Below are 21,512 nucleotides of genomic sequence, written 5' to 3'. Positions count from 1 at the left end.
GTACCTGGCCGAAGTTATAGTTTTTATAGGTCAGATTAACAAGTACGTCAGAACTACTATTTTCATAATGTCAATTTTTTTTTTAAAGATTCAGAAATCTTAATTCTTTCTTAACTGCAAAATATATGCAGATAGTGAGATAGAATCTTGCTCTGTTGCCCAGGCTGGAGTGCACTGGCATGATCACAGCTCACTGTAACCTCAAACTCCCTGGTTCAAGTGATCCTCCTGAGTGGCTAGAATTACAGGTGCACTTCACCGTGCCTGGCTAATCTTTAAACATTTTTTGTAGAGATAGGGTCTTACTATGTTGTCTGGCTTAGTCTGGAACTCCTGGCCTCAAGCAATCCTCTCAGCCTCTCCAAGTGCTGGGATTATAGGTATGAGCCACTGACCTCAGCCTAGAAGACTTGCACATGTAATCAGAGTCAACATTATGAAAATAATTCAGCTTTATATAATTGATTTAGCACTTCTCATAAACACAGAATGTAAACTGCATGTTTTCCTTGATCTAAATTTAAATAATGACCTCTAAGTTCACTTTTTTCCTGTATAGTATTTTCCTGTATAGTATTATGACTTGTTTACACAAGTCAAACCATGACCTGATTTGTTTTAAACTCTCAGTACATGGTTATGTTTGTTGCTTCATTACAGTGCGAGCATTTATTAATTTTAACAAAATTTGGGTAGGAGAATTATATTGGGCTTGTCCCATTCATAGTCAAACAATCATGTCTGTTTAGTTTGATCTAGTATCTAAGTAAGTCTCTAAACTTCAAAAAGATTAAGTGGATGAAGTTATGAAAATTATAAATTAAACAACAACATACAGAAAATTTAGTATGTTCCTAGATAAAAGGAGTAAATATGGGCCAATCATAAACCTGTGTGTCAGAGAGATACCTATTAGGAGGTAAAGCTATTATGAATTACATGAATTTTCTCTAAAAGTCTTTAATTTGGGCTTTAAACTCTGTCCAGTGTGTAAAACTGGTTGGAAGGAAGGAGAAAGGATTTTTACTTTAAACCAAATTCTATGTGAATAAAACAGCTAAATGATTGTCATTGATGAAGCAGAAAAGCAGACATGTTTTTGGCTTAACATGATTTTTAATAGTATTCATGTGAACATATGGTTTAGACACAGTGAGACCACAAACCAAATCTCAGGCAAAGCAAGAAAAAACAATTAAGGGGCTTTTCTATTACAAAATTTCCCTCACTAGAACTAGCTTTGTCATTTCCTCTGACGTGAAAAATGTATATATATATATATATATGAGTGTGTTTCTGCCTGTCAGTACTGGGGAGCCACTTTCCCTCAGATTTCAATAGATTAAATTTTGCTATTATCATTTAATTCAGCTATATATCTTTTTATAGAATCACTGGCAGATGTGTGCATCAGGAAGCTACAAAAAATTCCAACAAGGAAGATAATTCTATTGTCTTCTGACAAGATACTTTTCTTCCTGAATTGAGCTGCTCTGAGAGACATGCTGCAAGAGTACAAATAAATGTAGTGTGCTTCATTTCCCATGCTGTTCTGCACAGTTTTCCATTTATATAAAAATAAATTAAAATTGGTCTTCAATAACAGATGCTCTGGCAAGATACAACAATGTCATTTCGGCTTATTTGTTGAACCAGCAGCTTTAAAATGAATGATTTTATACCAAATTCCTGCTTGATGCCCACTCTCATCCTGGTGGTTATTCTCTTTTTGTAGACAGTAGGTTGTGAGATACACACTGGGTGTTTGAGGGAATAAGACACACATTTAATGCTTGCACAAGCACACATATAAACATAGATGCCTATGTATGTGGATGTATAACTGCCATCTTGGAAGTATAACAAATCCTAATATGGAAAAAGGGATTGCCCATAGTTTAATCAATGTCACAAATCTAATAAGCAGTTTTCCTAGGTTAAGTGATAAGAAAAAGCCATTCCTGGATAAGAACCAATAGCACCAATTAGCCGGCGTGAATGTCTGTACACATACACACACTGAGTCGCCTTGGAAACAGCCAATCCTCCATCTGTGCTCATGGAGTAGAGCCATGGCATGGATGCTGGGAAAAGGTACCTAATACAATCAACCCAGAATGCTTGAGGAAGAGGGGGAGTTTGAGTCAAATGAATTTTCTGGTTAGTTGAGGGTCAAATAAAAACCCTTTTAGTTTCAAACTTTGTTGCTGAAAATTTTCTTAAAGCACACAAGTCCCCGTTCTTGCCCAGCTTACTGTACTAGAGCATATTGACAGACAGATTGACAGATTCCTTGTTTTATGACTGAGGAACTTGAAAGGCCTCACTGCCATTCTTCTACATAGCAGTCTTCATTTTGCAGCACAGTAGATGTTGAAGGTGTGGGGTACCTGGGTGAAAGGAAACTGACATACCCTAGTAGTTGGTTTTTGTGTGTGATTTGCAACTTTCTCCAAATAGTACAGATAGCATACAATTCAGATAAATGTAAGGTTCTGGGGTAGGGATGACAGCTAGGTTCCAGATAACTTGTTTTATTGTATAAAACTGTAACCATCGTCCAGACAGTGGCTGCTTTTGGAATTCTTGTGCCTCCAATGGGGGTACCTGTCAGAGTCCTCACAGAGTCACTGTTAATAACAATGATGAGTAATGAAGATGATAAAATAACGGCAGCTAACATTCAATAGAAATGAGGCTTCATGCATTAACTCAATGAATTCTCTAACATTGTGGTTGGTATGTACTATTCTTATGATATGTGGTAGGGAATTAATAATTTTACAAATAATAAAATGGAGCTCTGGAGTGGTAAGGCCTGGCTCAAGATCATGCAGCTCAGAGGTACAGTGCTGGGAACTGGAGCTCGGGTCTACCTGACTCTAGAGCCTACAGTGCTCAGTAATTTCCCTCATCCAGAGCCTAACCTACAGGCACTGCCAACTTCTGTTGTTTTGGCTGGGGACTCAGGGAAGATGTGGCTTAAGACAAAACTGGGGAATCACTTTGTTAGGGAGGTTCACCTGGGAGTGCGACTGTCAGTGCAATATGGGAGGAAATGGCCCTAGTTTTGGGATACTTCTTGGGAAGGTGGTCCTCTAATGGGCTGGCATGAAAATTGCATTGCCTGAGAACTTCCTGTGTACCTGTACATAAAAATGACACTGTTCAGATGGTGCATAATCAAGGAATACAGGCTGTAAACAACTGAGTTCTGTCCCCTCACAGCTGGGATACATACAGGGCATGAGGCTGCTTCAGCCAATGATCACAGCATGGTGAGCAAAGACCTAAGGGTGGGGTGGGAAGGGTGATGAAACCCATTCACCTTCCTCCTTTAAGAACTGCTGCTCTGGAGTCAAGGAAGGTAATTAGGAGTGCACGAAGTGTTTATACTTCACCATGAGAGTTAATATTTTAGGTTGATGCTTTGGAATGTGTAGTAAAACACGGTAGAATGATCTTATTTTAGGGCCCTCAAACTCTAAATGAACAGATTTCTATCCACATTATAAAAAAGCATTTTCTGATACTCCTTTTATAGTTATATGAAGATCAAAAGTGTTAGTACTTCTTATCATTACCATATTTCATATTGAATAAAAACTTTAGCAAATGAGCAATAACAGTACCTGTGTAGGAGGTCTTGACAGTTAAAAATAATTATATACAAAATGAAAATACATTTAACAAGTGGTTATATATAGCAACTATATCGTTTATATGGATGAGACTTAGCATCTTCCTCTCATTTAAAAAAACACTAAACATTTGATTCCTTAGGTAGAAAATCTAACGCATCTTCAAGGTCTTTACCCTGTAAAGCTTAGGTCTACTCACATTGGTCACCACAGCCAGAATTGCTATTCCTTGCATGATGGGCTGCCATGCTCCAATGTCTTGGGCTTTCTCTGGTACCAGGCGTCTAAACTGGGTGGTCAGTTTCCATGCGTCCACTCTTATTTCCAATATATTGTTCACGAGAGCCAACAGAGGGGCCAGTGGAAAAGAGGCCACAAATAAGGTGACGAACCCAAACTGAATAACTGTCAATGGAATGGACACACATCATGGAGTGGTGGTGGATGGAAGGACAACATATTTTCCTTTACTCTTGAAAGGGAAAGGCAAACAAACTAAATCCCAGAGAGAAAACACATCTGTGGTAAATAATAATTTAGTGTTCAACAGTGAAAGGATTCAAACAAAACACAAAGATAAAATCTCTGGAAAGAAGATTAATTATAGCCTGTTTCCTTCACATGTATACACTTAATAGGACCAATATATTTAGACATCTTTAGTCAACCAGAATTATTCACTGGCAATAAACTTGAGACATCGTAAGCATATTATTCATTCTCAGTGTTGAAATACAATGTTGGAAGATGATTTGTGGTTTAGGATTTTTTTTTTTTTTTTAAGAAAAAAGAAATACTGTGGCATTATCTAACAAGTTAAAGAGAAAAAGAAATGGACCCATGGGAAGGCTATGCTTAGAGAACGTTGGAAGAAATATGCTGAGAACAAGCAAATGAGTGAGCTCCCCTGAGTCTGCAAATGCAACTGCGGTGCATTCAGAGAATCTGACAGTATTAGAAATCACAGAAATATATGTGACAAAAGTGTCTTAATAAGTTATAATATCCTTAAGAATCTTGAAGTTAGTTGCAGTCCTTGTGTTCATAATACGTCAAAATTTGAGTGGTGGCTTAGAAGTTCTTTTCTCCTTGTTTGTAATTGACACGGCCTTATTAAAAATGCGGCAGCGGAGATTTTGGGGTAAGTGATACCATGGAGAGGAAGAAGAAAGAAAATATCCTCAAGTTTTAGACCCTGCCCTCCTAACTGGCAGACCTTCAGAGGAAACATATACAGATGTGTAACTAAGACTGTGGATGGGAGGAAAACATAGAGTCCCATTAGGCCTCGTGCTCAGACAAGGGGCAGAGACGACTCTGTCAGGAAGGTCGACCTTCCTGTGGAGGGTGTGGCAGGGCAAGCAGAGCTGGCATTTGCTTCTGGTCAGAGAGGCAAAGGACATGTTGCAGAAGAGCAGACAGGGCTAGAAGGATCCAGTAAGTCCCACAGGCCAGGCAGGAGCACTCATGCAGAGAAGTCAGCCAGGCAAGGACCAGAATTGGTGATGCTATAGAGTCATGAGCAGCAGCAATAAGCAGTGATAAACGTCCCTGTCTATGACTCACCCAACCCTAAATAACTCATCAGCCCCCAGGGCATGCAAGTAATAGCCATGTGTGGAGTCAGCCAGTCAACTGTGGTAAACTAGCAAGTGTGTGTCCTACGGAAAGGGACAGCTCATAGTTGCCATGTTGGAATGAGGGCTCCATATTGCCAGATCTCCTGATTGTTCAAGAGAAGTCAGAGATTAGGATTATGTTATCAGTAAACCTAGTTTAAAAACCCAAAAGAGAAAAGGTACCATTTATAATGACAACAAAAGCATAGACTGTTTAGAAATAAATTAATGACAAAAGTAAGACTACTATGATAATTAAGAAAAAACAAAAATGATGAATGAATGAGTGGTAGGATGTGCCAAACTCTTGCTTGGGCAAACTTGAATTCAGGCACATATTAAATTTTTTTCCACAAAATAATTTAGAATAATAATGTAAATTCTGTTAATAATCCCAAATGGATTTAAGAAAAAAAGCTGACAGGTCAGCCAGGCATGGCAGCTAATCTCTGTAATCCCAGCACTTTGGGAGGCTGAGGTGGGAGGATTATTTGAGCCCAGGAGTTTGAGACCAGCCTAGGCAACATACCCTGTCTCTACAAAAAATACAAAAATTAGCTGGGCATGGTGGTACGAGCCTGTAGTCTCAGCTACCCAGGAGGCTGAGGTGGGAGGATTACTTTAGATGAGGCGGCAGAGGTTGCAGTGAGCTGGGATTGTGCCACTGCACTCCAGCCTGGCCAACAGGGCGAGACCCTGTCTTTCAAAGAAAGAAAAGAAAAAAAGCTGAAAAGTGATACTAAAGTTCTTCAAGAAATATAAACAGGTAAAATAATGAACAGGGATGTTTGCATAGACAGTACTGGGAACATTCTGAAGAAATAAAATGGGATAGCTCTGGGAGATATTAAAGTGTATTATAATGCTATGGTAATTGAAACGGTTTAGAACTAGTACATGAATAGATAGTATGAATTAAACAGGGTGAAGTTTAAGAGGAGATGCAAATATTCATGGGTTTGTATATATTATAAAGTGATACTTTGAAGCAGTGGATGCAAGTATTGGCACAGCTAGCTAAGTCATTGGAAAAATTGGTATGGGGCCATCGCTTTTGACACCAAAATAAATTCCAGATGGATTAAAAATATTAAAAATGAAACACCAGAAAAATCCCATATAATTTGTTCCGATATTCAAGTGAGAAAAACTTTATAAGCAATTTTTGAAACCAAGAATAACAACAACAAAAAGTCAACGCAAAACACCCACTGTGAAAAAAAAAAACCCTTGCCTGCAACTTTTTCATAATCCTATACTGCTCTCTAATGCTTTCTCTGCTTGCTTCTACATGTTACAGTTGAGTTTTCACAAGTGGTAGAGTAACTAGTCCCTAAGCCCCGCATCCTGCTGAGACCCTCAAACTGCACTGGACCTACTCTTGCTAACTTTGCCGGTGGCTGCATGTTCATAAGCTGATGTTCCTTTTCAGTCCTGATTTTTTGTGATTTCTTGTGACATGGCCATAAGAAATGTATGGCCAAGATTTATGTGACATGGCCAAACAGTCCCCCTGCTGTGGAATATTTGTTTCCCCTTGATTTTTTACTTAATTTTAAAAAGTCAAAATATATATTGAAAAACAAAAAAAAACTAAAAAAGCCCTACCTAGCTATAGCACTGCTTCCACTTCCCACCCCAGGTCTAGCAATTAGGACTGTGTAGGTGCTGGCTCTTCCTTTCTTCCCCCTCTGTATTTTCCATTATGCCCCTTTTCCATCATGTCCAAATTCCTCTGAAGCAACGTTATCATCTGTCAAGCCTTCTCTGTGTTGACACAACTCTGCTAGATTTCTTCCCACTGCTCTGCTCTTCTTTTTCTTTGTGAGCCTCCCCTCTTCACTCTTCAAATGTCCCTTTCCCCCAGGGCCTCATCATCAATTCTCTGTCCATCTCTCTTGATATTCCTGCTAGGCATGCCTGATTCACCCTCATTGCCTCACCCATGGCTCCTCTGAGTTCCTGACTGTTGTGTCCAACTTTCTAATGGACATTGCCTTTCAGATGTTTTCATGCTAAAAATATCCAACACTGAGCCATTTCCTAGAGAACAGCTCCTCTCCTTATGTTCTGCCCTGCATATACGGTCTCCTGGAAGTTATCTTAATTTTATTCCTCATCTGCTATGCAATTCACCCCTTTAACACTTACCAAATCCATCTCCCTCTCTCTACTCCTATGCCCACTATTTAGGCACCTATCACTTGTTGTCTGGGTTACCTGCTGTAGCCTCCTAAATCATCTCCCTCCCACCACGAGTCTCATCCAAAATATTATCTTCCATTCTGCTGCGTGATTGATCTTATTCCACATAAATGTTATGCAGTTATCTTGTTTACAAATATTCCAGTGGATCCTAATTTCTTTAAGAATAAAGTTCAAGTCCCCTGGCTAAGCACACCAGACCCATCATGATATGGCCCCTGCCTACCTGATATTCCCACCTGTGAATCCCTTGTTCACTTGCCATTCTTTGACCAAGCTGTTGTACTTTTAAATATGTCCACCTCTCCACACAAAATGTCAATTCTCTTCACCATACTTTAGATAACTAACTTCCATTCACCCTTCAAAATCCAGTTCAAATATCACCTGCTCAAGGAAGTCTGATTAGCATTCTCCTTAACCATGCACCAAGCGCTGAGCTCCATGAGGGGAGGGACCAAGTGCCCTGGTACCTCCAGCAACTGAGAGTGTTTGGCACAGCAAGTGCTTAATAAATGTTTAATGGATGAATGAGTGAATGAATGAACAAATGAAGAGATGGAGGCCTGCAAATCCTCCCAATTACCTAGTTGCCCTTTTGGAAAGCTCATCCTGCAAAGGTCAGGAGACTTCATGGCAGGTGATGGGCTCGAACCAAGCAGAGATGAGAGCATGAAGGGAAGAAGGCCTGAGTCCTGGAGAGTGCAGCGGAGGCATCGGTGGGTTCAGCATAGGAGGAAGAAAAAGAAATGGGTACAAGGAGCTGCTGAAGAATAGCTGATATTCATTACATGGAGAAAATCATATATGAAGGTCATTGTTTTAGCAGATTTTTAAAAATTAACTTGGAGACAGATGAAAGTGAGATCAAGGTACCATGGCAAGGGTGGAAGAGGCAGTGCCAGAGACAAACAGGGCCCACTCATCACTTCAGTGCACTCCGTTTATGGCACCTGCCCACCAGGAAGGCCTCATCAAATTCTCAGGACGCCTGTGTCTGCAGTACATTACTGAGTACAAAACAGTATTTATGGCTTTCAGGTTTGAATACAGACAACTACATTTATGTTCTGTGTCTGTGTACTTGGAGTCAGGAATACTCTTAGAGAAGCAATTTGGGTTAACAGCTCAGAGTTACTCCAATAATCTCAAAAGATGGTGGGAAATTCACTAAATAAAAAACGTTTCACTCAAACAGGTCATACAGAACTTGGTGAGAAGTGGGTGAGGGATGTTAATGTGAAATCAACTAACAGTTATATATGTGTGTTGGAGCTCCAAGTTCAAGTTGCTTAAATGTTTATGAGTACAAGGTTCCAGGCACTGGCGCTCTAGCAGAGGACGTGGTAGCTGCCTCCATCAGGCTCGGTGCAATGGGGAGAGAGGCAGGCACAGAGCGTATACCACCACGGCAGGTAGCAGGTGCTGCTAACACCTAGAAGAAAAGAGCAGCAAAGCTGTCTGAAAAGTTCAGGGGCCCAGCTGAGGCTCAGCAGGACTTGTCAGGTAGGAAAGAAGGAAAGAAAGTTGAGGCTGGGTGCAAGGCCAAGCAAGGGTGGAGGCTCCAGGCTTGCTTTCTAGAAGATGTTTCCCTTAAGCAGTAAGAGCCACAATTTAAAAGGTAGATGGTGGTGTTGTTAAGGAATATGGGGAAATGGGAAGGAGGGGACTGTGTGGTGGTGAGACCAGTACCAAAGGCACTCAATGTTTATTTTTAGGGAAATGAAAACAATTCAAAAGGCACTTGGAAATTATGTCTCTCACAGACTAGAAGGACAAAACACAGATTTCACTCTCCTGTTGCCCACACAGTGACAGACTGCCCACTCCCAGAAATTCAGAAATCAAGTTTTCTAAGTCATTAGATACTATTTAGATAACAGGAAAACAACCTAATAAACCTAAAAATCTGTCTATAACAGCTGTTATTCTATACTTTCTTGTAGGGCAGGATGAGGCAGAATTATTTGGTTGACAACTATTTTAAAGAGCCTATGAAACTCTAAAAGTCCTATCAACTTCTCCCCAAAGCACAAGACCATATAACTTTCCCTTCTGATGTCATTTATTTGACTAATCAACTACAGAAAAAGAACTTTTTAAAAATAATAAATGACATTCTGCCCCAGGATTTTTTAAAATGCTGTTAATAGTTCCAATAAGAAATATTTACAATTATGACTCATTTTTGAACAACAGGTAATTGTCTTACAGTCCTTCTGAAAATCAGCAGAATAATAACTAAGGACAGCTTCTATATATGTACTGCAGCTACACCCTTAATAAAACCTGGTCACAAAACATAACAAAGCAAAAATGAAATTCAAATCAGGCTCCGGGCTGCTGCAAAGTACTGTTGACTAAAGAAGCCACAAGATGAACCTTTTACTCATTGAAGGAAGCAAATGTGTTTCTATGTATAATGTATATTTTTAAAAGCAATTATTTTATATATAGAATGTGATTTAATAAAAACCACCTTCTAATGCAGACTTGTAAACAGGAACCACAAAGGGGTGTCTTTGCCAACATGCAAAGCCCTATGCATAAATGCAAAGCCTGTCAACAAAAATGATGTGTTTCTTTTTCTATTCTCCTAAGCTTAAAAAAACTGTAATTCAATGCAATGGTTAGCTGAAAGGGCACAGATAAAAAACATGTAAATTGTTAGCCATCTATTAGATATAAGCGTGTCATGCATAATACAAAAGGTGGTGTTTCCTATGGAAATCTATTTTAAGATGCTTCCGTTTAAAGGCAACCGAGAGGTCAAAATCAAGTTCTACTGAAAAGAATTAAGAGTCCAAGCAAATAATATAAAAATGGACCAAGGCATTTAGGAAAGAGAGGAGGACCTGTGCTAAATCTTAATTCCAGACCAGCACAATGGTTCCAAATTCAGGCCAGTTATGAGCCATGAAGTCACTCAAGGAACCAGGCAGAAACAACTGGCCAGAAGAAATACATAGGCTGTCAAAGGCAGGCATGAGATGTGAAAGTGGGCATCCTGGGACCATTCCTGCCACGAAGCTGCATGCTCCTGCAGGCTTGCTTAACTGACTCAGTTCAGAAGTGTATCGGGCAACAGCTGTGCCTGCATGGACTCCAGGCCAAGCTGAATCACATCTAATTATAGTTGCTGAGTTCATTCTCAGACAACATGATTAGAATGCTTTAAGAATTCGTGGTAAAGATGGCCGGGCCCAGTGGCTCATGCGTGTAATCCCAGCACTTTGGAAGGCTGAGGTGGATGGATCATTTGAGCCCAGGAGTTTGAGACTAGCCTGGCCAACATGGTGAAACCCCGTCGGTACTAAAAGTCCAAAAATTAGCTGGGTGTGGTGGTGCATGCCTGTAATCCCGGCTACTCAGGAGGCTGAGGCAGGCTGGGCTATAGAGCGAGACTCTGCCTCAAAAGAAACAAACAAAAAGAATTAATGGTAAAGATGTACCTCAATGAATATTCCATTTCATTGCTCAGTAATAAATTTCTAGCTTTTTACAACATAAATATTGACAAACACACACGACACCACCTTATCTGAAAGCTGGATTGCATAATTTTATCTAGTGGAGAAAAACATACTCTTCTTCATTTCAATATGCTAAATGTTAATATGGCTCAATAACAGATGCTTTTGGGATCCACAACATACTCTAACATGTTTTATATCACTAAAAACTTCACTAACAACTTACTCATTTCAAGATATTCATAAAATAATCCCAGTTTGCCCATAGGCTGCAGATGGTAGTCCTGTTCCCATCGTGGGGTTATCTTTTCTGATCCAGAAACTCTGTGAAATCGCCCAATTAGATTCATGATCCAGCTGCCAAAAAGAACAATTTATAAATTAGAACGAATATTATCAGGCCAAGGTCATAAAAATATTTTGCTGCTATCTCAAAGCTGCACAAGTAATCTTCCCAATAAACTATTTTTTTGTTTGCATGCTGAATTTGTTTTTATTTCTGCCTCCTTATTCCAAAATATTTTGAAAAATAGGACTACATACCAGGGTTTATCAAAGCTGCAGCTGCTACTATTCTTTTCTCCTTTTTTCCTATGGGCGGCTTAATTTTTAAAAGGCAGGTTCCTTTATTTGATTAACTTCAGCTGTTTGTTTTTTCATTTCCCCCTTATCATTCAAAATAGTCTTGCCAGTATGAAAATCAACAGAGAAAACAAGGTACAGTATGTGAGCTGGTGGTAAGTGCTGTGGAGAAAACTAAGTAGGACAGGGAGTGCTTGCATTTGTGTCTAGGGAGTGGCCAGTGAAGGCCTCCTTCAGAATGATGTTGAATAAGGATGTGAAGGAGACAAAGGAGCGAGAAGCCTGGGGGAAGAAGTCCCAGGCAGAGGGAACGGTGATGACAGAGACCCTGAGGCAGGAGCAGGCCTCCATGGTTCACAGACAGCACGCAGGATAGGGATAAGAGACACTGTCAGGATCTGGGTGTTTTTTTCCTCTGAGGGAAGTGAGGAGCCATTGGAGGGCACCCAGTAGGAAAGTGACATAATCTGACTTTAGATAAAATAGGTCCAATTCCTATTTTAAGCTGAATCATTTAAGGACCAGAGGAGTGAAACGCCTCCTCCAGGTCATAGTGCAGAGCTAGGAGAAAACAGCCTGGACTGCGTCCCAGCGCTCTGTCCACCCCTGGATACTGCCCCGCTGAGCTACCCACTGTCTCTTTTTTATGTCATGTTTTTTTCCCTCTCTCAAAAGCCTTGTGGCTAAGTGCTTCCCCCCTTTTTATGGCAATCTGTCTGGAAAAGAAATCTGAGTTGGCAGTAAAATGAGGTGTGCACCTGTGGCATAGAGAACTGTTGTCCCCTCGAGCAACTGCCAGCTTGTGGTTTACCTGTGGTGTCATCAGAAGAGGCATAACAACAACTCCAAATACAGATCTAACATCTGGATACACTGGCTGATTAAACATGTGGGTGTGGACTTCAAACTCTGACAATGAGAAGGCACCACATGATGGTTAAGGACAGTTACTGCAAGAAAACCAGGCAGACCCTCATCCTCTCCATCCCATGTGCACACGTGCACACCCAGCCAGCATAAGACAAGCAGTACAAACGGCTCACTCTGCTGGGTTTCCCACTGCTATTGATCTCAGGGCTCACTTTTCACTGACTGCTACTGAAGCTTTACTCAGGGGAAATTATCTCTACTACAGGAGACGTCTCTGACCTCACGATCTTTCTCCACTTCTTTCTTTTTCGATGATGTTAGAGAGGCAGCAGGAGGCTGTAGAAAGTGGACGGGATATGAGTTCAGACACCCCTGAATCTGAATCCACACTCTATTTCTTATGGTTAACTTTGGTAAAAAAAAATAAAACAGGGTGATAAAACCTACATTGCCCAGGGCTGCTGTCAGGATTAAATGATTCAAAATAGGTAACAGATGTAGTACGTTTCCTAACACATCAAAATCTGCTGTATGGGATTTTCTGTTGAGCAATACAGGCTGCACTGGCTGAGGCCAAGTGTAAATATGGCCTATATTACGTAGACTCTTGGCTCAGTTATCCAGGCCACCTGGATCAGTGGTTCCCACTTCAGCACATACCAGAACAACGTGGAATGCTTGTGAGTAGTGCAGCTTCCTATGCTCCCAACCAAAAGGTCTGAGATAAGCTCCAGAATCTGCAGTTTTGCAGTCATTCCAGGGGGGGATGTGACTCAGGTAGCACCAAGGACCACATACCTCCATCAACCTTCATGACACCTAACTCTACGGTCACTGGGTGTGGTTTCTATTGGTTTATCCTTTGCTCTGCCTCCCACACTTCTAGCCTCGGCCTCTTGCTGAATCCTTTCCATGCTCTCAAAGAAGCAGGTCTTTTTCTATCTGGGCTCTAAATCACATCAAAATTCAGATTCAGGACGAAACTTCTGTCCTGGCAACTACTTGTGTCATCTGGCGCTTCCTTCTCATATCAAGTCATCTTAGAAGTCTTTCTTACTAGCTTTCATTTCTGAGTTACAGATGCTGAGCCTCTTGTTTGGTTTTCCTGAGTTGAACCACTCATGTTTGGGGTTTTCTACTGGTCTGTGTTTCTAGTGCAGGGACCTCAATCTTGACTTCACATGAGAATCACCCACAAAACTTTTAGAAAAATATACACACCAGATACGTTTTCCCTGGCCAAGGCTAGAAGCAGGGGTTACAAAATAATTTCCATAGGAATTTATCATGTGTATTGTCATAGCCACATCATAAGTTAGGCTTTACTAGGTCCTTATTTTGTACAAAACATGGTGAGAAGCACTTTACATCTCACTTCCTCTTCACCTCCATTATCACATTTAATCCACATACTGGAGATGATCACCATTTCTGTTTGGGACATTCTATAGTATTCCCACTTGCTGATTTTGAAATACAAGCATCCTTCACTATCTGAATCTACTTTATGTATCAGTTTACTGTTTCTGAACCTAGAGAGTAAGTGTGGATAGTGAGGGATACCTATATTTAGGACTCTGATTGCCTATCGCTCATCTTCTCTCCAAATCCTATCCTGAGAAGGGACATTTTCTCCTAAAACAGTTCTTTTTTCTTATTATATAAATAAGTATACTTATTTATATAAGAAGAGGCATTTATGTTACAATATACATGTATAAATGTACATAAAGGAAAATTATAGCTATCTACTATTTAAATACCAAACAAATGATGCTACAGGCATTTTGGATCCTTACTTCTATTATCTCTGACATTTTATTATAAAAATTTCTCCAGAGTGAGTTATTTAACACAGGAATTATACTAGCCTTTTATGAAGAACAGAATAAAATCCCCAGGAATACCTTAAATATCAAAACACTAAGGTAGAGCTGGGAAGGCCAGAGGGCTCTGAGCTTGCTCTCTGGGTCTCATTGACAACTCTGTAATTTACTGATGTGATGTATCTGAAGCATATAAGGCACTTATTCATTCACTCAGCTGCTTCATACTGAGTCCCTGTCATATGCCAGGTACTGGGGAGGCCCCAAAAGGAACCTAGATCCCTGAGCCAGATATGCTCCTTTCCTTGTTGCAAGAATCCTAGTCAAGGGGTATGGGCCCAAACGCAGGAGAGGAAGGAAAGAAGAGGAGGGTACATGTGTGGTGAAATACATTTCTCCATGTTTCTCTTGACATACTTACATGATGTGAAAACAATTGCTGACTTATAAGGCTTTTCTCTATGTATTTTTGGGGGGTGGGTATAGTTTTGGATAGAAAGGATAAGTGATATATCTTTTTTTTTTTCGAGACGGTGTTTTGCTCTTGTTGCCTAGGCTGGAGTGCAACGGTGTGATCTCGGCTCACTGCAACCTCTGCCTCCAGGTTCAAGAGATTCTCCTACCTCAGCCTCCTGAGTAGCTGGGATTATAGGCATGCACCAAATGTCTGGCTAATTTTGTATTTTCAGTAGAGACGGGGTTTCTCCATGTTGGTGTCAGGCTGGTCTCGAACTCCTGACCTCAGGTGATCCAACCACCTTGGCCTCCCAAAGTGCTGGGATTACAGGTGTGAACCACGGCACCTGGCTGATATATCTTTGATAAATTAGGACTTTGTATAAAAAAGGTAAGAAAACTGGCACCTATACAAAGAGAAGCAGCACCAGGCACTCTCTAATTTGGCTAACACTCAGCATTCCAGTTTTCAAACAAGAAAACATAGGGGGAGAAATTTGAAGGCAAAGTTCATATCACTGTAATTTTCAACAATGAGCTTACTTGAAGTGAAAGTATAAACCACGGATAGTATAATTCATCCTTTAAAATATTTCATGTGAACAAATCTCATTTCGTATGAATTTCTCAATTCCAGTTTAGGAAATAGCTGCTAAAAACCAATGTTACCAAAACATAGTGTTAAATAATTAACCTACTTTTTTCAGAAAACCCTTTTTAATCTCAGAATGGATTAAGACTTCCATCAATTTTATATATTTGTTTTCATTTAGAAACACAGTACTATTTATGCATGACCTACTTTTACTTATCTGGAAAAATCTGAATATGAGCTCAATGAAAGTGAGGGTTGTTTTCTGCAGAGTAGGATAAAAAAAAAAAAAAAGAATTTCACAGCTAAAGCCAGAATTCCTTTCTGGGTGGGGGGAAGAGGAAGGAGAGAGATCTTTGTTTAGAGAAAGACCCTGACAGTTTCCATTGAAGATGGAGAATAAGACCTGTTAAAGAAATCTGAAAGGAGGCACTGAAACCCAGAGTGAGTTAACTGCTCAATAAAGAGAATGAACAGAAACTTGGTGACTGGGGAGAAAAAAGCCAAGAGTAGAAGAAAGGAGAGAGAAGTTGTATGACATGGAGGGAAGAGGGCAACATGGCAGGAGGCGAGAGCCTGTAAAGAAGGGTGATAAATTTAAAAAAATTCCCAGCTATATAGTGGGATAAAAGACTTTTTATAAAGGTGGAAGTTTTTCATTTCTAAACAAAAGAAGGGAAGACGTGGTGGGGGAGATGAGAGGAGGGGGACGGGGGAAGAAGACAGAAGGCAGGAGAGGTGACTAGAGAAGATAGTCACAAACATGAAACTTTGCTGGCTTTAAGATGGAGAAGAGGTTACAAGGCAGGGAGCATAGATGGTGGCCTCCAGAAGCTAGGAAAGGCAAAGAGATTCACCCCAGAGCCCTTGGAAAGGAACACAGCCCCATTAACACCTTGATTTTAGTCCAGTGAGACTTCTGACCCCCGGGACCATAAAATATTACATGTTGTTTTTATCCCATTAATCTTGGGGTAATTTGTTATAGCAGCAATAGAAAACCAAAACAAAAAGCTCCCTGAAATTTGCAGAAATTGCAGATGGTGTTGGACTTTACACTTTGGTAGGGGAGGGGGCCTAAGTGAAAACTGCAAAGGGCAATGAAATCTTAGTTAACATTTAAAGTACAACTATTCTGTTGTTCTCATTTTTTAGGAAAACAACAGTAAGTCAAAACCTTTGTGGTTATTATTTTAGACAATTATTTCTTAAAACATTATATATCCTAGTCCCTTAGGATCATGAAAGAAACTCTATTCTTAAAGGTTTGTACTCATGGGATCCTGGATTTGAATCCTACAGTAACCTCTTAATGCTAATGTGAAACTGGGTAAATCATTTAACCTCTTTAAACCACAGATCTTCATTAGTAAAAAGGAGATAAAAATAAGGATAGTTTGGTAGATTAAATGATATATATATATATCTATATCTATATATATATCACTTAATATAGTGACTGGAATTCATACTGACTTTTAAATGCATAATATATAGGAAGGAGAGGGGAAGGATATGAGAAATTGTGGAAATACACAGTTCACAGCTCTAACCAGTGCTATCGCTCAAAGGGCTGTGATTAGTCAGTCACCAACAATAGCCCAGGAGGTATAAACTCTAGCAGATGGGGATTTACATGAAATATAATGAAGGTTTTAAAATACAATTATTAGATCCTGGATACATTTGCATTGTTGGTTGGGACTATGTTGTCTGGAGACCTCTAATGACAATAGATTCTGATCCACTTAGAGGTGGACATGCAGCTATGTGGCTACGTGGCTATGTAGGCAAATGATTTGCGTGGGTGGGCTGTTCTATTCCTTGTCCTTTTACCCATGGCTATACAATTTAACACTCACGGCAATAATACTTCTTGTATGTTATTCCAGATTGCTTTTCCTCCCATGATTATTGTCAGTTGAGTTGTCAGTTCAAGAAGACAGCCACCTGGGTCACACTAGAAGGTTAAAAAGAAAATACTATTTAAATATTCAATGGCTCTAACTTGAAATATAGGCATTCTATTTTTCTGATATTTGTTCTGTTTAGGCTAAAAAGTAAATCTAAGGAATTTACAATAAAGAACTATTCATTTTGGCAACTGAGAGAAAACTCAGCTTAAATTGGCAAGATAATACAATTATATATTCATACCTCTTCATTTCTGTATTTTCCCAACCAATAAACTGGGTCTCCTGGATAGCCTACAAATTTGCCCTTAAAGAATGCTATGTAGAAGCAAGAAGAGTAGTAGTTGACAAATTGGAATAAGAACATCTTCATGGTGAGGCTGTTCTCATAATCAGTCTGGGTCCTTGGGAGTTCTGTAGTTAAAAGAAGGGGAAATAGGATTTTAAAATTGTGAACAGCTTTGAGACTCTAATAAGAAATACTGATACATGAGTTAACACGTTAAAAAAATACAATTCACACTGTTTCCATTTAAGCTGTTTTGAATTCCTTAATATAGCCACTGTGTTAATTCCAAGTTTGCATACTGTTATGAGTTCTCCCTCACCGTAGGAATACAATAGCCCACGTGTTCCCCCTGCCCCACAAAAAAATCAACTGTTCCTTAAAATTTACAAGTCCAGTGTTATCAGATAAGAACTGCCATGGGTATAAGTGACAGAAAATTATTTTTGAACTGCCTGCTAAATGATATGCTCTTGTTTTCCTGAATTGCAATAAGGTGGGTCTGTTGAAGAAAACAAGCAAACCAAGGTACAACTTGCTAGACGCATTTGGGAAAGACAAAACAGGTCATCCTCCTAGTGTGGAGTTTGAATCAGTTTGATCATTTTAGATGACCACTGAGCAGGCCATTCAGAGAACGACTCAGACGTATGCAGTGTGGGAAGCACTTAACTTGGCCACTAAGCAGCTGCCTGGGATACAAGCCAGAGAGAAGAAACACATTAAAAAATCAAGGGCTGATGAGAATTATATTAATATGAACAGCACAGCACAGGGAAGACACGTAGCAGTGTGATAGCTTGTCCTCTCAGCAACGGAGGAACATATTTGCCACCGGAACCATGACCCTATTCCACTTATTTGCAATAAAGAGACTATTGACTTTCAACAATACAGTACATGACCTAATGTAATTGAAAACATTATTCAGCACTGATCTGTTTACAGAGAGCTTGGACATTATAATGATTGTCTTTGCTTTGTTCCTTTTACTAATGCAAAGCTGTAGATAATTTATTTCCATACATGCTAGAGAAAATATGTTTGCACTTGAAAATTTCTAAAAATTGTAACTTACTGGAGTTGAAAAGCCTAAACGATAACAGTCTCTATATTTGGCAGGTTCTAAAAATATGTCAGAAGTTACTTAAGCTATAGTAGGACCTTACCGAAGTTAGTAATCATAATTGCCACTTTTTCATATATGGTGTTCAGAATCATGATAATTATAAAGCTGATGATGGAGGCTGTGATGGACGTGGCTGTCTGTGGAGTCAGGTACTTCTGGATTGGGTCTGTTCCATTAATGTTCTTGGGAAGTTTTGCAGAAAATACAATGAACACCGAGAGCCTATAGACAATGATCCCAATAACTGAAGCGATGATCAATAGGATCTGAAAGCACAATAAACACAGTAGCATGAGACTCACCAATAACTGCACTTGTACTATTAAAAACTGAACTCACACTTAAGAAGGTTTGTGAGTAAGTGATGTAAATCTCACATAAGTGATACCGGGGCCGGGGGGGTGGTGCGGTAGAAAGTCTGGCATGTTAAATTTTTTAAAAAGAAAAAGGAATGATGGAAGTGAAAAGAAGACACATCCACATATGTAAAACGTTAACAACAGGAGAAACTGGGTGCAGGGGGTGGTGGGAGGGAACTGGAAACTATGTGCAATTTTTTTGTAAACCTAAAATTGCTCTAAAAAAAGTCTGTTTAAAAAAAGAGTATCTTCAGACAGCATAAAAATGGAACAACTAGTAGCATACTCTGGTAGAAGGAAAAAAATGAGTGTAGAACCAAAGAAAACATCCCTTCTACAATTACTAAATTATGTAAGTTGTGAGTTAATGTTTTTTGCTCACTCATACTCCATTAGGGAGCTACATTTCCTTGCAACAGAAAAGCTATCACCAATTGAAGTGTCAGCAGCTGCTAGCTTTTGTCTTAATCACTGTAGCAGGGGAGAGTCTGAGCACTGCCAGTGAAACTGGCACAGAGGTGCCCTGAGCTAACTGTTGGTACTGGCAGCAGGTCTCTGCTGATAAAAGCTTCACACACTTTTCACACTCAGATCTTATGACCTTAAACTGGCAGTCATTTGTACTTGTATTTCCACAAGATTCACGCCACTAGTCCACTGTATTTTTGACTGCATAATCCCCAGTAAGAGAGATTTTCACTTTCTCAGTAAGCAGATTTCTCACCACTCAATGACGCACATTAAAGGCCCCATGAATTTTCCTTACTTGATACACAGTACTAGACACTGTTGGAGAGGCATCTTTAAACTGTTTCCCCTACATCTACTTTCTCCAGAACCATGCACTCAAGATGTGTGACTACTTGTGATGACAGAGAAGTTTCAGAGAAGGGAAACTGAGGACCAAGCAAACCATATCTCGTTGTTGATAGTAACAGAGGCCAGTTGTCACCTGTGGAGAGCAGTACAGGGAGTGATTACAGGATGGTCCTGGGGCTAGATTCCTCTATTTCAGTACTAGCTCCACTGGGGCTTCAATATCTTCTCCTGTGTATTAGGAATACTATGGCATCTAACCTATGGAATTGTTGAAGATTCAATGAGTTACTTCAGGTAAAAACAATATTAAGCTCAGGTACATGAAAAGCACTACGTAAGTATTAGCTACGATTATAGCAACCAAAGTTAAGTGTTAAAAAAGATGTTTTTCTTGCTCTTTAAGAAATCTGCTTGTAGAGAAGGCATTACATTTCTCCTGTGATCTATTTCCTTTCACAGTTAAGTCTCAGCACTTGTGAGATGAGTAAGATTTGTGTGTGTGTATATGTAAAAATTAGACAAGGCTGAGAAAAATTAAAAAGATGAATCAAGTCATCCTCTCTTAGCACAATACATACAGGGTGTTTATTATGTATTTTAAAAATTATCTCCATAATGTTTATTATTAATGATAAAGATAACATTCTTTAAGTGCTTTCTGTTCACCTTAGCACATGTATATTTGTTTAATCTCATACCAGGCTTGTGAGGAAGGTAGTATATTATCTCTCTTTTACTGATGAGAAAAGAGAGGCTCAAAGACATTAAGCAATATGTCCAAGATTAGATAACTAGTAAATAAAAGAATTGGAGGCCGGGCGCGGTGGCTCACGCTTGTAATCCCAGCACTTTGGGAGGCTGAGGGAGAAGGTGTGGACCAGGAGGCGGACTTCATGACCGAGATTGCCCACTGCACTCACCTGGCAAAGGAGACTCGGAGAATTGGGATCTCTTAAGATTCTGAAGACACACTCACCTCTCCATGGCACTGCCTCCCACGTGGTTTATGAAATGAATTCTAATTCATCCCAGAGCTTTTACAAACTTGTCAAGTTCCCATATTTCTTTGGGGTGCTTCCCATACTTCAATATTTCTTCATAGGGGCAGGAAGCTTTTCATTCTTTTTCCTCAAGTTTATAACTTATTTCTGATTCTAACATTAATACCTTTCTGATCATAACTTTAGTATATGGTCACTGTGGACAATCTGAAAGTACCTTGTAGAACACTGATTGCTTTTGCTAGCCTGGGTCTGTTCTCCATCCTAGAAGAGAACCCAGATTTTGCTTCAGGGGAAATAACTCCTCTGTTTTTAGCCCTGGGGTTTAGGTGGGATTGCCCTAATGTGCTCCAGAGGTACAACCTGATTGGTTTGAGACAAACATGTAACATCCTACTGGACTCAGCAACTGATCCAGGGATTGACACATAACTCAGTAACAGCCACTGAGAAGTGAGGAGACATCTGTTAGTGCCCATGGGAAACAGAAGCTTCACCTATCAATAGAGAAAGCCACTAAAAAAAAGACCTCGGCTGGGCGCGGTGGCTCACGCCTGTAATCCCAGCACTTTGAGGGGCTGCGGCAGGCAGATCACGAGGTCAGGAGTTCCAGACCAGCCTGGCCAACATGGTGAAACCCCGACTGTACTAAAAATACAAAAATTAGCTGGGCGTGGTGGCAGGTGCCTGTAATCCCAGCTACTCGGGAGGCTGAGGCAGGAGAATCGCTTGAATGCGGGA

At 39.9% G+C, this 21,512-nt stretch overlaps 1 protein-coding gene across 5 annotated transcripts in view; it reads right to left on the bottom strand.

Moving 5' to 3' along the window:
- The window catches only part of ANO6 (anoctamin 6), a 212,106-nt gene that overhangs the window by 11,488 nt on the left and 179,106 nt on the right, over window positions 1–21,512 (bottom strand). For 3 of the 5 annotated variants that reach the window (XM_032173773.2, XM_032173774.2, XM_058426499.1), the window contains 5 exons: window positions 18,633–18,858; window positions 17,422–17,591; window positions 17,127–17,224; window positions 11,165–11,295; window positions 3,841–4,046 (listed from right to left, as the gene is read on the bottom strand). In XM_032173773.2, the coding sequence (XP_032029664.1) occupies window positions 3,841–4,046; window positions 11,165–11,295; window positions 17,127–17,224; window positions 17,422–17,591; window positions 18,633–18,858 (831 nt within the window). Of the gene's footprint in view, window positions 1–572; window positions 2,631–3,840; window positions 4,047–11,164; window positions 11,296–17,126; window positions 17,225–17,421; window positions 17,592–18,632; window positions 18,859–21,512 lie in introns of those variants that run through there. The other 2 variants (XM_058426498.1, XM_058426500.1) reach the window with 2 other exon arrangements.

This window comes from Hylobates moloch, unplaced genomic scaffold (assembly GCF_009828535.3).
Source record: "Hylobates moloch isolate HMO894 unplaced genomic scaffold, HMol_V3 SCAFFOLD_13, whole genome shotgun sequence".
Taxonomy (NCBI): Eukaryota; Metazoa; Chordata; class Mammalia; order Primates; family Hylobatidae; genus Hylobates; species Hylobates moloch.
Note: the sequence above shows the minus strand (reverse complement) of the source record. Positions and strands in the feature narration are given on the sequence as shown.